General features: G+C 60.2%; 2 protein-coding genes across 2 annotated transcripts; both read right to left on the reverse strand.

The window, feature by feature from the left end:
* Nucleotides 1-1,811: 1,811 nt before the first annotated feature.
* On the reverse strand, nucleotides 1,812-5,745 carry LOC129200719 (rho GTPase-activating protein 20-like). The gene is made up of 11 exons (XM_054811992.1): nucleotides 5,571-5,745; nucleotides 5,331-5,480; nucleotides 4,956-5,123; nucleotides 4,735-4,776; nucleotides 4,488-4,572; nucleotides 4,099-4,438; nucleotides 3,608-3,783; nucleotides 3,158-3,319; nucleotides 2,871-2,980; nucleotides 2,556-2,751; nucleotides 1,812-1,913 (listed from the first exon to the last, which is right to left on the reverse strand). The coding sequence occupies exons 1-11, from the start codon at nucleotides 5,600-5,602 to the stop codon at nucleotides 1,854-1,856; spliced, it is 1,521 nt and encodes a 506-aa protein (XP_054667967.1). The 5' UTR covers nucleotides 5,603-5,745; the 3' UTR covers nucleotides 1,812-1,853.
* A 4,591-nt stretch (nucleotides 5,746-10,336) lies between these two features.
* LOC129200720 (T-cell activation Rho GTPase-activating protein-like) lies at nucleotides 10,337-15,244 on the reverse strand. Its single transcript, XM_054811993.1, has 11 exons — nucleotides 15,213-15,244; nucleotides 14,973-15,122; nucleotides 14,377-14,418; nucleotides 14,070-14,214; nucleotides 13,755-13,827; nucleotides 13,258-13,433; nucleotides 12,808-12,969; nucleotides 12,521-12,630; nucleotides 12,206-12,401; nucleotides 11,262-11,563; nucleotides 10,337-10,909 (listed from the first exon to the last, which is right to left on the reverse strand). Exons 1-10 carry the CDS (start codon nucleotides 15,242-15,244, stop codon nucleotides 11,504-11,506), a joined length of 1,146 nt encoding a protein of 381 aa, XP_054667968.1. The 3' UTR covers nucleotides 10,337-10,909; nucleotides 11,262-11,503.
* Nucleotides 15,245-15,473: the final 229 nt, after the last annotated feature.

The raw sequence follows: 15,473 nt of genomic DNA on the forward strand, positions 1-15,473 counted from the left end.
TTTTTTTTCCCCCAGAAATGATTTCAGGATTTTTTTTTTTTTTCCTAAAACCCCTCAGTTTTACCATAGGGCAGAGGTGCTGGCAATTTGGAGTGTAATTACTTAGGGCAGCGATTGTTGAGGCCATCAAGCAAGCCTTTGCCCGTGAAGAAAAGATGGCATTGCTTCCGAAACACTTGAGGTGCCAGCCAGGAGAGTTGCTTGCACCTGAATTTCCATGCTTTGCTGCCTCCTGCACAACCACTGCAAGACCTGCAGATCAGCCGTGCAATTCCATTCCCTGTTGTGGCTGGCACTTGCATTTTTCCTTCTGAAAGGAGCTCGACCCCACTGGACATCAGACAGGGCTCAAGCATCAAACCAATAGAGGCTCTTTCAGTATTTGGAGCTTTGGGAAAAGCTGGTTTCAAAACTCCGGCTATGACTGACAGAAAGGGGGCTGTTTGCCTCAGTTCAGAGAGAGCTGATCTGCTGGAGAAGCCTCAAGAAAGGAATGTTTTATGCAGCTGATCTGGAGTTATTAACCTCGTGGAAACTGCCAGCTAGTCACGTTTGAGCAAGAGCTGTAAAGGTATTCTGCTTTGCGCTGCAGACAAGACCTTGCACTGACCCAAGAGCAGGAATTTTTTAAAGGTGCAGATGGCAAGGTGGGGGGGTATGACTACTGTCATTCCTTCTGCTTTCTTACTACTACTGCTGCTGAAAAGTCACTCTAACACTAGTCTTGTGAAATAAAACACAGTTCCTAGAAGCATGTGCTCAAAAAGTGTGAAACGACTACTTTCTAAATGACAAAACCACTACAACAGAACACTTATCAATGTACCTATATTGGCTTAAGGGGAGGAAAGGGAGCTAAGACACTACATTTGGAGGTTATACTATAACATGTATCCAAAAAACCACAACGTATATCCAAAAATTTGTTTCTAAAAGACATAGTAATAGAGGACTGCTGGAATCCCAGGTTATGGACTTATCAAGAGAGGTGAACTACCAAGGAAAATGCCAGTTTTGACCAACAAATGGCTCACTGAGTGAGCCAGCAAGGCCTCCTGCGCAGGCTGGGGGGGTCTGACGGCGGTGCGGGGCCGCTCCGGCTGAGCGGAGCACGAGGGAAATGTGCTCGCCAGAGCAGAAGGGCATGGGTGCCTCTCTCCTCGCCTCCGCCGAGGGGGTGCTGGGGCTGCATCGTGCCCCTCCAAGCCCAGGCGTCGCAGCTCATCCGGGGAATCCAAGCAGCAAAACCACATCGGCACCTACAAGGACAGAGTCAGAAAGCGCTGATGGAACCAGGAAGGCAGGAACGGGCGTGACTTTGTCCCCCCTTCTTTGGGAAGTCCTCTGGCACGGCAAAGAGACCCCTTCCTGGCCGCAGCTAGTGTTGCTTTGGCCCCTTCTCCACATGGGCCATAGCCTCAGAGCAGGGCAAGTTGACAGAGATGTGCAGGGGCCCCTGGCCAGGCAGCGGGGCTCGGCAGGGAGCCCCCAGGGAGCCGTGATGTGCTCCTTGCCAAAACCCGAGCAGCAGCAGCAGCATCTCTGTGCACCATGGAAATATTTCCTTGACTCAGAGCATTTGAAAGAGGGATGGCAGGGTCTGCTACACACCTGGCCTCCTCGTTCTTCTCGCCCTGCTTGGATTTCGTCTCAGTCGCCCATCCCCGAGAGCTCCCTCTCCAGCCTTCTCCTCTTCCTGCCCGGGTGCCCGTCGCTCCCCTCTTCACAGGTCAGTTTTCGCTTTCTGCTTTCTTGTGAAGAGCCTGGCAAGCTTTCCATTCAATAGTATGGTTAGACAGGGAAAGCTGTGACAAACTTGAACCACTCCTGCTCTTAATCAAAGCGAGCTCATTTTACCTTCTCTCCCCAGAGGAGCTCTTCAGGTGTTGGCTTTCTGCAGCGACTGGAGGCACCTGCAGTGGGAATGTGGAAGTTACCAGCTGGCAAGGACCTACCTGCCCAGTTGCTCCCTTAGCTCTCAAAGGCAGCTCCCTTGGGTGGGTTTGCTCAGCTCAGCCCAGACAGTTCTGGCGGGATCAGCGCGCAAAGCGCGACGGCCAGCCCGCACCAGCCTCACCCTGCGCTTTTGCAGGGCTGCAGGCTGGGGGATGACCTTGCTTGTCCCTGCAGCAGCGGCGGCAGTCCCACCTTCTGAGGGGGGAGGCTTTTGTTGTCACGTTGCCTGTGGCCCTGACGTACCTCTGCTGTCTCTGCTTCCGGCCCTGGTGCCGGCGACTCCTCAGCCGATGTGCCGGCAAGCCCGGCCACCTCCTCCCCAAAGAGGTCCCCGTGGTGCTCAATGAGGAACTCCACCAGCCCTGTCACCTGCACACAGCAAACCAGTGGTTTGCACCTGGGTGGCTGAAAAGGGGTCAAACAGGAGCCTTTCCTGATCCCGACCCTCGCTTCTGCGCAGAAAGCTGCAGCTGTGGGGATGCTCTTCCCAGCAGCTCCCCCACCAGCGTTTGCGGAAGAGAGGAGGCAGCCAGGCACCTCTGAACACCAAAGCTGGGCTGGGCCCGCAAGGCTGGCGCCAGCTGCTAAACACGGCGTACCTGCCCCGTCACCTGCACCAGGGCGTCCAGGGGCAGCGTCTGCTCCTCGGGTGGGCTGAGCAGGTTCGGCCCCACGCAGATGGCCAGGTTGCCAGCAGTCATCCTGCTGCTGGCCGCGTTTCTGCTGATCCTTTGCAGCAGGGACAGCAAGCTCTTGAGGAGCAGGAGGTTGGCCTGGGGCAACTTGCCGGCCACCCTGAGGCAGCAGGAAGGCAACGTGAAGAAAGCAGACCTTGTCATCACCGCTCTCCGGGGCTGATCTCACCCAAGCCCAGCCCAGGGAAGGCTCCCTGGCCACGCCTGGTCTCCACTTACTCCCTGAGTGCTGCCAGCTTCTCCTGCCTGCTGGTCTTCTGCAGGGCGCTCATCCACTCCTCGTACAGCTCTGCCCCGAGGAGCTTAGAGGGGATCTTCCGCAGGAAGTCCTGCAACGCCAAGGGCTCCGGGTGAGGCTTGGAGCGCTGCCGCCGCGAGCACAGGCAGCATCCCCGGCACTCGGGCTCCCGAGCAGGCGGCTGGCTTTTGGCTCCTGCTCTCGCAGGTGCCCATCAGCAGCATCCCCAGAGCCGGGAGCTGCCGGGCTCCAGGTCAGCAGGGTTCACCTTCAGGAGGACGGCCAGCACGTGCACAGGCTGGCTTTCGAGGTGGACCTCTGCTCCGCTGTCGAGGGCCTCCCTCAGCTCCCGGGAGACGTGCTCCTTGACCGCCAGCCGGAAGATCCCCTCCGTGGATGGCCCGTGCTCGGCCAGGAGAGCCAGCAGGTCCTGCGGGAGGGGACAGAGGAGGACAGTGGCCGGGCTGGAGACAGGCCCTGGGCCAGGTGACCCACCCTCCCTCCCTCCCTCCCTCCCTCCCTCCCTCCCTCCGGGGCAGGAGCCAGTGTGGCCGGCTCTGCTTTCCCCGGGGCGGGACAGAGGGGTGGCTGGAGGTGGGGGACCCCCGCGGGGAGGAGCCGGCTTTGTCCCCGAGCCCCAGCCGGGCTTCCTCTGCCGGGGACAGCGCCTGTCCGCAGGAGCCAGCGGGATGGGCACCCCCTGGCCAGGCTTGCTTACCTGGATGGGCTGGGGCAGCGTGCCGTCCTGGCTGCAGAGAGCTGCCAGGGGCTGGCCGAAGAGAGCCCCCCTGCCGCCAGAGCCCGACTGCCCGGCTGCCTCTGCAGCGGCCGAGCTGCCTCGCCGCCGTGCGAAGGGCCAGGGCAGCCCCCTCCTCCTCCTGCGGGTCCCGCCTGCTGCCAAGGACAAGAGAGCAAAGAGCCGTGGAGGAGGAGAAGCGCCGGGCGAGCGCTCCCGGGGCCTCTGGGCGCTGTCCCCCCGCCGCTGAAAGCAAGGCAGAGGCAGAGGCAGAGGCAGAGGCAGAGGCAGAGGCAGAGGGGCGCCGTTTGGGAGCGAGGGGCCCCGGGGCTCAGCTCTGTCCCGCCGCAGAGCGATGGGGACGGCCGTGCCCTGCGGGAAGGGCAGCAGCAGCGCCAGTGCAGCAGGAGTGGCCGCCGGGCAGAGGAGGGGAGAAGGGCCGTCCTGCCCCCGTCTTCTGCATCCGCACTCACCAGCCGAGGGGCCAAGGCCACGTTCGCTGCTGCCGCCGGAGGGGACGGGAGGTGGCCGCTGCTCTGCACCAGCCTGCAAGAAAGGCGCTGCGCTCAGCGAGCGGCCCCGCAGCAGAAAGGGCCCCCCCGCCGGGGCCTCCCCGGCGAGCTGCCTCGGCCCCTGGCCCTGCGTGAGAGGTGGGGACGGCCGAGCTGGCACCCCGAGCCGTGCGATCCGCGCGATCCGCACCTGTGCCTGGCCCTGGACCAGCCTCTGCAGGCTGCTGGCGTGCAGCGTCGTGGCCTGGGCAAGGGGAAAAGAGAGCAGAAGGTGAGAAGCAGCCATGCACCTGATGCTGGGCTGGAGCAGCCTCGGGGCTGGGCAGAGCGGAGGCAGGAGGGACACTCACGGCATTGTGGCCGCTCAGCTCCTGCAGCAGGAGCTTGATGGAGGGCAGCTGGGTCAGCCGGGCTCCTTCCACTCCTTCTGGTGGCCTGTGCCAGGGGAAGGGGCAGAGAAAGAGCCCTGTGAGAGAGACCCCAGCTACCTCTCCCCAGCTCCGGAGGGGGATTTCCGTGCGCATGGTCGGGCTACTATGCCTCGAGCATCCCTCCACCCTCCCTGGTGTGAGCACGGACCCCCAGGCTTGGGCTTACCCAAGGAGCGCGCTGAGCCAGAGCTCCTTCAGCGCCCGGGAGCTGCGGCAAGAGAGAGAGGAGAAACAGCCTGAGTGCCCGCTGCTGCCCAGGCTGCGGGCAGAGGCGGGCGCCGGCACAGCCCTGCCCCGTGGGGACAGCTGCAGAGGCAGGACGAAGGCCCGTGGGGCAGGACAGAGGCGCTGCCCAGCCCTGGCGCGGGACGTGGCAGCCAGACTCACGGGAAAGTGACGGTGCAGAAGCCGCAGGGCCAGACGAGGACGAGGGAGTTGGTGTGCCGGCCCTCCTCCTCCTCCTGGGCGGCATCCCCGGCTGCCCCCTTCCTGCTGCTCAGCACCTGCAGCTGGCCCAGGGCCAGGCAGAGCTGCGGGCGCGGGGCGCTGCCCCGTCTGCAGAGAGAGAGGAGCGGCAGGGAGTGACCTGGAGGTGGCCCAGCCCGGTGGCTCCCCTCCAGCGTCCGCCTGCCACGGGCATGGCCATGGGTGCGTGCGGCGGCAGCAGGGCGCCGGGGGCCTGGGGCTGCTGCTTGGGTGTCCCTGCCCTGGGGCCAGGGCCAGGGCTTGGGAAGCAAGGCAGCCGGGGTCTGCGAGTCTTACTTGGGCTTGGCGATGACCAAGGCGTCGCCGAAGAGGAGGAGGTCCCTCTTCCTCGTCGCACGGCCCTGGCTCAGCCGCACGCGCTGGCGGAGCAGCGGCTGGGGTGATGCTGGGACAGGCGTGCACTGCTGCACGGGGTCAGGGTCGTCCCTGCAGAGCAGATGGCGTCGGGCGTGAGAAAGGCGGCTGCTGCGGGGCCCGGCTGTGCCGGCGTGTCCCCGAGCCGCGGGGGGAGCCTACCTGGGGCCGCGGCAGCAGTTCACCTGGCCCATCCCGCCGAGGCCAGGAGAGGTCTCGCCTGGGACACGCTGGTGGGGCTCAGGGCAGTGCCCAGCTGGCCCGAGCGAGGACGCCAAGGGGGTCGCAGTGCCAATCGGTGCTGTCGGGCAAGAGCTTCACTGTCACCAGTGCCGCTCCGTGCGCCGTCCCTGCAGGCACTGGGGCCGTTGCCGGGCCAGCGTTGGGACAACACAGCTTGGCATTATGACCCCAACAGTTGCACTGGGGGGGAGGGGCCCTGGGGGGCTCTCCCCAGGACGTCCGTGTCTCTCGTACCGGGGAGCCCAGAGCTGGGCACAGCGCCGCAGGCTTGGACTCACCGGCGCTGAGCAGAGGGGAAGGGTCACCTCCCTCCAGCTGCTGGCCATGCTTTGCCCAGCGCAGCCCAGGGCACCGCTCGTGGTCGCCTTTGGGCAAGAGCACCTTGCTGTCTCCTGGTGGACTTGGTGTCCACCAGGACCCCCAGGGCCTTTTCTGCCACGCTGCTTTCCAACACCTTTGCCAAGCTGCTTCGGTCATGAGTAGGTTTCCACAGAACTCCATTTTTGCCTTTCTTCCTTAACTCCTCATTTGTCTCACTAACTTTATTCTTCACATAATGTCTGGGTAAAAGGACGTACTGGGTGGCTGAAAAGGGAGATCGAGGAGCGCTCCCACAGTAATTTGATGTGGGTATACGTAGGAGAAAGCATTGTTTGAGTTTGACCACAGCTTTTGCAAGTGATCAAGGGTGGCTGCTGAGAGTGCAAAAGCCGACGAGCCCTCTTGTATAGGACACCAGTGAGAGTCAAGCTCCGTTCTTTGCACACCAGGTACTTTTTGGGGTAGTGGCTGCCTGTCCAAGTGACTTTGGACTTTTGGAAGTTCTGCTGCTGTCTTGACACTGCAGAGAAACCAAAGCACGCGCCAAAGAGCAGCCAGAGGTATTTCCAGCTTCTCAGGAGACCTTCCGGCTGAGGTGGGAAGGGCTGCTCTTTGCCCTCTTAAGAGCTTCACAAGCCAACACGTGTGCTGACATTTGTCCTGCCTCCAGCCACAGCAGCGACCGATGGGTTCTGCGGCTTGAGGAGCTCCCCGTGACATCGCTGCTTACGGTGACCTGAGACAGAGAAGCGCTATTTAACAGCAATTAAAGCTGCCTTGAGAAAATGGTTTCTCGTGCTGCCTGGCAGTTTATTTTGAAGCCTTTCTGGAGGACAGCTGGGGTGGGTCTTTGACAAATCGTTGCTGTCATAGAGGGAGTGGTTTTTTCTTTGGCAAAACTTCCAGATTATTAGAATGTGTAAATTCCTGGAGACGTTACATTTTACTAATTAGATGAAGCTGAAATACATTAGATGTATAAAAAAACCCTCTTTCTTGTAAGCCCCTTCGAAGTATTGAAAGGCAACAGCTAGGTGTCCCCGGAGCCTTAGCTTCTGCACACTGAACAACCCCAGCTCTCTCAGTCTGTCTTCATAGGAGAGGTACTTCAGCCCTCTGATCACATTTCTGGCCCACCTCTGGACTCGCTCCAACAGATCCATGTCTTCCTTGTACTGGAGACCCTGAGGCTGGATGCAGTAGTCCAGGTGGGATCTCATAAGAGCAGAGAGGGAGACAGGGAGAATCGCCTCCCTCAACAAGCGAGCCATGTTGCTTCTGATGCGGTCCCAGATACGGTTGGCTTTCTGGGCTGCAAGTGCTCGGTGATGGCTCGTGTACTACTTTTCATGCACCAGTACTCCCAAGTCCTTCTCCGCAGGGCTGCTCTCAACCCCCCAGCTTGTAGTGATACCGGGGCTTGCCCCAACCCAGGTGCAGGACCTTGCCCTTGGCCTTGTTGAACTTCATGAGGTTTCTCATGGGCCCACTGCTTCGACATGCCAAGGTCCCTCTGGATGGCATCCTTTCCCTCTAGTGAATCGACCACACCACTCAGCTTGGGGTCACCTGCCAACTTGCTGAGGGTGCACTCAATCCCACTGCCCGTGTCGCTGATGAAGATATGAAATAGTATTGGCGCCAGTATAGATTCCTGAGGCACATGGCTCAGTACTGCTTTTCGCTTGGACATTGGGACATTGACTGTCGTGTTGTGTCTTGCCTCACTTGGTCAGGTGAATCCTATTAGGTCCCAACACACCCAGCTTCTCCAAGGTAGATCCATGAGCACAGAAGCCAAACCCACCAGTCGTGAAGCCAGGCGTTCACCTTTTCAACCAGCCTCCTCCTTCCTAAGCCCCTTTCTCTGGCTGGGAGGTGTGGTCATCCTTGTGATGGAGTTCGTGCTCTTTGGACACAGATCTGTTGTGTTGTATTATATTGTGGATCAGGCTTCCAAAGGCGGTGCCCTGTCTGTCCCATTGCAACTCAAGGGACGTTTCCCTCAAGCACAGCAGCTAGGCTCCGGACAGCCTCGCCTCATGGTGCTTTTCACTTTGCCAGCGAGGAACAAGTTTCTATCCCTGGATTTTCATTTAGAAACCTCTTACTGTTTTAATGTCCTGTTTTAATGGAGTGGTGTCTCAAACAATGTGACATTGGCAGAAAGCCTTCAGAAGAAGTCTGGTGTCCTCTGGACCTCAGACTGTGGTAGCCAGCAGCTCTGGAACTGCTGTAGCTACAAACATCCGCAACTGAAAACCATCGCGGCATTAGTATAATAGAATGTGTATTAGATGTTTATGAGAAGTAAATAAATTAACACCTATACGGAAAGGATCTTTTCCTCATCACAAACAACACTAAAAGGATGAGCAACTCTGCAAGGAAAGGTAAATAAGGCCCTCCTGCAGGAAACCCCAAGCTTCCAAGCAGAAAGGTGGAAGAGCTGTAGGTCCTTATGTCACAGGACGACCGGTGACTAACCCAAGTTATGGACGCTGTCACATCACAGGTAGTCAGGGCCAGTTCAGATCAACAGCCTTCTAGATCCGTGTTCCTGATGACCCGGATGTTTCAACTCTTACAAAGCTGTGGAATCAACTGGAATTAAATACCGACATGACTGTATTGGCTACAGGATGACTAGAAGGAATATGGAAGTGGAAGATAGATACATCGAGGTCTTAGTGAGTCCTTCGAGAGGCCTCTTCCTGTCGTGGAGAGTGGGTGGGATTCTGGGCACCATTTAACGTGGCTGTTCTTTTTCAAGCCCTCCTTCCCATCAGTCCCTTGGCATGGATTGTGGCTCAAAGCCAAGCGTCACCACTTTACGCTGCAAGAGCAAGGCAACGTCACGATCATGACCCAGACACAAGTCTGGAGCTTCTTGTCACTCAAGAGCTGAGCACAGGGCCAATGGGAAAGTAGAGGAGATCAAAAGCATAGCAAGATAATAGATTGACCAGTGGTGGCCTTCTGGACAAAAAGCGGTGCTTCTCTTTCCCCAATCAGAAGTAGTAACATACTCAGTCCTTTCCTTGTCAAGAGCTTTTCTTGGATGCAGGTGTCTCCTCAGGTTTCCTCTGAGAACAAACAAAGCTCCTGGGAGAAAGACAAGGCCTCTACAAGTGCAGCCCTTGCATGACCTTGGTGTCTTCTTGGGCAGGTAAATCTGAGAGGGAGACAGGTGAAACACAGGGAAGGAGAGAGGAAGAAAAGGAAAGGGGGAAGGGAAGGGAAGGGAAGGGAAGAGGGAAGGGGAAGGGAACGGAAGAGGACTCATCCAAATACTGAGACTGGCCAGGTATACATTTGAGACTTTATTTCTGTAAAGAAATAGTAAGCAATTTCAGAAAGGACATCGGAGGAAGTGCTAGGAACTGCAGACAGTCCGTACAATGTATTCCAGCAAAGGCAAGGGGAATAGGCAGATGTCAGTCACTTAGCGTGATTACAACCCAATCACTCTGTCAGTACTCAGCTTTGTGTGTACAATAGCACCATCGACTCCGGTTAGTAACTGCGGACCAAATGCTGATCTGCAGTTTTCAATTAACCATCAAGGCAGGTAAATGAATGGCAGGGACATGGTAAGAAAGATGCCCACAGTAAGGTCTCAACATCTGACATTTCTGCCTTTTGAGTGCATAGGGTGTTGTGGTTTTGATTTCTTTTATTTTTTTTTCCCCCAGAAATGATTTCAGGATTTTTTTTTTTTCCTAAAACCCCTCAGTTTTACCATAGGGCAGAGGTGCTGGCAATTTGGAGTGTAATTACTTAGGGCAGCGATTGTTGAGGCCATCAAGCAAGCCTTTGCCCGTGAAGAAAAGATGGCATTGCTTCCGAAACACTTGAGGTGCCAGCCAGGAGAGTTGCTTGCACCTGAATTTCCATGCTTTGCTGCCTCCTGCACAACCACTGCAAGACCTGCAGATCAGCCGTGCAATTCCATTCCCTGTTGTGGCTGGCACTTGCATTTTTCCTTCTGAAAGGAGCTCGACCCCACTGGACATCAGACAGGGCTCAAGCATCAAACCAATAGAGGCTCTTTCAGTATTTGGAGCTTTGGGAAAAGCTGGTTTCAAAACTCCGGCTATGACTGACAGAAAGGGGGCTGTTTGCCTCAGTTCAGAGAGAGCTGATCTGCTGGAGAAGCCTCAAGAAAGGAATGTTTTATGCAGCTGATCTGGAGTTATTAACCTCGTGGAAACTGCCAGCTAGTCACGTTTGAGCAAGAGCTGTAAAGGTATTCTGCTTTGCGCTGCAGACAAGACCTTGCACTGACCCAAGAGCAGGAATTTTTTAAAGGTGCAGATGGCAAGGTGGGGGGGTATGGCTACTGTCATTCCTTCTGCTTTCTTACTACTACTGCTGCTGAAAAGTCACTCTAACACTAGTCTTGTGAAATAAAACACAGTTCCTAGAAGCATGTGCTCAAAAAGTGTGAAACGACTACTTTCTAAATGACAAAACCACTACAACAGAACACTTATCAATGTACCTATATTGGCTTAAGGGGAGGAAAGGGAGCTAAGACACTACATTTGGAGGTTATACTATAACATGTATCCAAAAAACCACAACGTATATCCAAAAATTTGTTTCTAAAAGACATAGTAATAGAGGACTGCTGGAATCCCAGGTTATGGACTTATCAAGAGAGGTGAACTACCAAGGAAAATGCCAGTTTTGACCAACAAATGGCTCACTGAGTGAGCCAGCAAGGCCTCCTGCGCAGGCTGGGGGGGTCTGACGGCGGTGCGGGGCCGCTCCGGCTGAGCGGAGCACGAGGGAAATGTGCTCGCCAGAGCAGAAGGGCATGGGTGCCTCTCTCCTCGCCTCCGCCGAGGGGGTGCTGGGGCTGCATCGTGCCCCTCCAAGCCCAGGTGTCGCAGCTCATCCGGGGAATCCAAGCAGCAAAACCACATCGGCACCTACAAGGACAGAGTCAGAAAGCGCTGATGGAACCAGGAAGGCAGGAACGGGCGTGACTTTGTCCCCCCTTCTTTGGGAAGTCCTCTGGCACGGCAAAGAGACCCCTTCCTGGCCGCAGCTAGTGTTGCTTTGGCCCCTTCTCCACATGGGCCATAGCCTCAGAGCAGGGCAAGTTGACAGAGATGTGCAGGGGCCCCTGGCCAGGCAGCGGGGCTCGGCAGGGAGCCCCCAGGGAGCCGTGATGTGCTCCTTGCCAAAACCCGAGCAGCAGCAGCAGCATCTCTGTGCACCATGGAAATATTTCCTTGACTCAGAGCATTTGAAAGAGGGATGGCAGGGTCTGCTACACACCTGGCCTCCTCGTTCTTCTCGCCCTGCTTGGATTTCGTCTCAGTCGCCCATCCCCGAGAGCTCCCTCTCCAGCCTTCTCCTCTTCCTGCCCGGGTGCCCGTCGCTCCCCTCTTCACAGGTCAGTTTTCGCTTTCTGCTTTCTTGTGAAGGGCCTGGCAAGCTTTCCATTCAATAGTATGGTTAGACAGGGAAAGCTGTGACAAACTTGAACCACTCCTGCTCTTAATCAAAGCGAGCTCATTTTACCTTCTCTCCCCAGAGGAGCTCTTCAGGTGTTGGCTTTCTGCAGCGACTGGAGGCACCTGCAGTGGGAATGTGGAAGTTACCAGCTGGCAAGGACCTACCTGCCCAGTTGCTCCCTTAGCTCTCAAAGGCAGCTCCCTTGGGTGGGTTTGCTCAGCTCAGCCCAGACAGTTCTGGCGGGATCAGCGCGCAAAGCGCGACGGCCAGCCCGCACCAGCCTCACCCTGCGCTTTTGCAGGGCTGCAGGCTGGGGGATGACCTTGCTTGTCCCTGCAGCAGCGGCGGCAGTCCCACCTTCTGAGGGGGGAGGCTTTTGTTGTCACGTTGCCTGTGGCCCTGACGTACCTCTGCTGTCTCTGCTTCCGGCCCTGGTGCCGGCGACTCCTCGGCCGATGTGCCGGCAAGCCCGGCCACCTCCTCCCCAAAGAGGTCCCCGTGGTGCTCAATGAGGAACTCCACCAGCCCTGTCACCTGCACACAGCAAACCAGTGGTTTGCACCTGGGTGGCTGAAAAGGGGTCAAACAGGAGCCTTTCCTGATCCCGACCCTCGCTTCTGCGCAGAAAGCTGCAGCTGTGGGGATGCTCTTCCCAGCAGCTCCCCCACCAGCGTTTGCGGAAGAGAGGAGGCAGCCAGGCACCTCTGAACACCAAAGCTGGGCTGGGCCCGCAAGGCTGGCGCCAGCTGCTAAACACGGCGTACCTGCCCCGTCACCTGCACCAGGGCGTCCAGGGGCAGCGTCTGCTCCTCGGGTGGGCTGAGCAGGTTCGGCCCCACGCAGATGGCCAGGTTGCCGGCAGTCATCCTGCTGCTGGCCGCGTTTCTGCTGATCCTTTGCAGCAGGGACAGCAAGCTCTTGAGGAGCAGGAGGTTGGCCTGGGGCAACTTGCCGGCCACCCTGAGGCAGCAGGAAGGCAACGTGAAGAAAGCAGACCTTGTCATCACCGCTCTCCGGGGCTGATCTCACCCAAGCCCAGCCCAGGGAAGGCTCCCTGGCCACGCCTGGTCTCCACTTACTCCCTGAGTGCTGCCAGCTTCTCCTGCCTGCTGGTCTTCTGCAGGGCGCTCATCCACTCCTCGTACAGCTCTGCCCCGAGGAGCTTAGAGGGGATCTTCCGCAGGAAGTCCTGCAACGCCAAGGGCTCCGGGTGAGGCTTGGAGCGCTGCCGCCGCGAGCACAGGCAGCATCCCCGGCACTCGGGCTCCCGAGCAGGCGGCTGGCTTTTGGCTCCTGCTCTCGCAGGTGCCCATCAGCAGCATCCCCAGAGCCGGGAGCTGCCGGGCTCCAGGTCAGCAGGGTTCACCTTCAGGAGGACGGCCAGCACGTGCACAGGCTGGCTTTCGAGGTGGACCTCTGCTCCGCTGTCGAGGGCCTCCCTCAGCTCCCGGGAGACGTGCTCCTTGACCGCCAGCCGGAAGATCCCCTCCGTGGATGGCCCGTGCTCGGCCAGGAGAGCCAGCAGGTCCTGCGGGAGGGGACAGAGGAGGACAGTGGCCGGGCTGGAGACAGGCCCTGGGCCAGGTGACCCACCCTCCCTCCCTCCCTCCCACCCTCCCTCCCTCCCTCCGGGGCAGGAGCCAGTGTGGCCGGCTCTGCTTTCCCCGGGGCGGGACAGAGGGGTGGCTGGAGGTGGGGGACCCCCGCGGGGAGGAGCCGGCTTTGTCCCCGAGCCCCAGCCGGGCTTCCTCTGCCGGGGACAGCGCCTGTCCGCAGGAGCCAGCGGGATGGGCACCCCCTGGCCAGGCTTGCTTACCTGGATGGGCTGGGGCAGCGTGCCGTCCTGGCTGCAGAGAGCTGCCAGGGGCTGGCCGAAGAGAGCCCCCCTGCCGCCAGAGCCCGACTGCCCGGCTGCCTCTGCAGCGGCCGAGCTGCCTCGCCGCCGTGCGAAGGGCCAGGGCAGCCCCCTCCTCCTCCTGCGGGTCCCGCCTGCTGCCAAGGACAAGAGAGCAAAGAGCCGTGGAGGAGGAGAAGCGCCGGGCGAGCGCTCCCGGGGCCTCTGGGCGCTGTCCCCCCGCCGCTGAAAGCAAGGCAGAGGCAGAGGCAGAGGCAGAGGCAGAGGCAGAGGCAGAGGCAGAGGGGCGCCGTTTGGGAGCGAGGGGCCCCGGGGCTCAGCTCTGTCCCGCCGCAGAGCGATGGGGACGGCCGTGCCCTGCGGGAAGGGCAGCAGCAGCGCCAGTGCAGCAGGAGTGGCCGCCGGGCAGAGGAGGGGAGAAGGGCCGTCCTGCCCCCGTCTTCTGCATCCGCACTCACCAGCCGAGGGGCCAAGGCCACGTTCGCTGCTGCCGCCGGAGGGGACGGGAGGTGGCCGCTGCTCTGCACCAGCCTGCAAGAAAGGCGCTGCGCTCAGCGAGCGGCCCCGCAGCAGAAAGGGCCTCCCCGGCGAGCTGCCTCGGCCCCTGGCCCTGCGTGAGAGGTGGGGACGGCCGAGCTGGCACCCCGAGCCGTGCGATCCGCGCGATCCGCACCTGTGCCTGGCCCTGGACCAGCCTCTGCAGGCTGCTGGCGTGCAGCGTCGTGGCCTGGGCAAGGGGAAAAGAGAGCAGAAGGTGAGCAGCAGCCATGCACCTGATGCTGGGCTGGAGCAGCCTCGGGGCTGGGCAGAGCGGAGGCAGGAGGGACACTCACGGCATTGCGGCCGCTCAGCTCCTGCAGCAGGAGCTTGATGGAGGGCAGCTGGGTCAGCCGGGCTCCTTCCACTCCTTCTGGTGGCCTGTGCCAGGGGAAGGGGCAGAGAAAGAGCCCTGTGAGAGAGACCCCAGCTACCTCTCCCCAGCTCCGGAGGGGGATTTCCGTGCGCATGGTCGGGCTACTATGCCTCGAGCATCCCTCCACCCTCCCTGGTGTGAGCACGGACCCCCAGGCTTGGGCTTACCCAAGGAGCGCGCTGAGCCAGAGCTCCTTCAGCGCCCGGGAGCTGCGGCAAGAGAGAGAGGAGAAACAGCCTGAGTGCCCGCTGCTGCCCAGGCTGCGGGCAGAGGCGGGCGCCGGCACAGCCCTGCCCCGTGGGGACAGCTGCAGAGGCAGGACGAAGGCCCGTGGGGCAGGACAGAGGCGCTGCCCAGCCCTGGCGCGGGACGTGGCAGCCAGACTCACGGGAAAGTGACGGTGCAGAAGCCGCAGGGCCAGACGAGGACGAGGGAGTTGGTGTGCCGGCCCTCCTCCTCCTCCTGGGCGGCATCCCCGGCTGCCCCCTTCCTGCTGCTCAGCACCTGCAGCTGGCCCAGGGCCAGGCAGAGCTGCGGGCGCGGGGCGCTGCCCCGTCTGCAGAGAGAGAGGAGCGGCAGGGAGTGACCTGGAGGTGGCCCAGCCCGGTGGCTCCCCTCCAGCGTCCGCCTGCCACGGGCATGGCCATGGGTGCGTGCGGCGGCAGCAGGGCGCCGGGGGCCTGGGGCTGCTGCTTGGGTGTCCCTGCCCTGGGGCCAGGGCCAGGGCTTGGGAAGCAAGGCAGCCGGGGTCTGCGAGTCTTACTTGGGCTTGGCGATGACCAAGGCGTCGCCGAAGAGGAGGAGGTCCCTCTTCCTCGTCGCACGGCCCTGGCTCAGCCGCACGCGCTGGCGGAGCAGCGGCTGGGGTGATGCTGGGACAGGCGTGCACTGCTGCACGGGGTCAGGGTCGTCCCTGCAGAGCAGACGGCGTCGGGCGTGAGAAAGGCGGCTGCTGCGGGGCCCGGCTGTGCCGGCGTGTCCCCGAGCCGCGGGGGGAGCCTACCTGGGGCCGCGGCAGCAGTTCACCTGGCCCATCCCGCCGAGGCCAGGAGAGGTCTCGCCTGGGACACGCTGGTGGGGCTCAGGGCAGTGCCCAGCTGGCCCGAGCGAGGACGCCAAGGGGGTCGCGGTGCCGATCGGTGCTGTCGGGCAAGAGCTTCGCTGTCACCAGTGCCGCTCCGTGCGCCGTCCCTGCAGGCACTGGGGCCGTTGCCGGGCCAGCGTTGGGACAACACAGCTTGGCATTATGACCCCAACAGTTGCA

This window comes from Grus americana, unplaced genomic scaffold (genome assembly GCF_028858705.1).
Source record: "Grus americana isolate bGruAme1 unplaced genomic scaffold, bGruAme1.mat scaffold_427, whole genome shotgun sequence".
In the NCBI taxonomy this organism is placed as follows: domain Eukaryota; kingdom Metazoa; phylum Chordata; class Aves; order Gruiformes; family Gruidae; genus Grus; species Grus americana.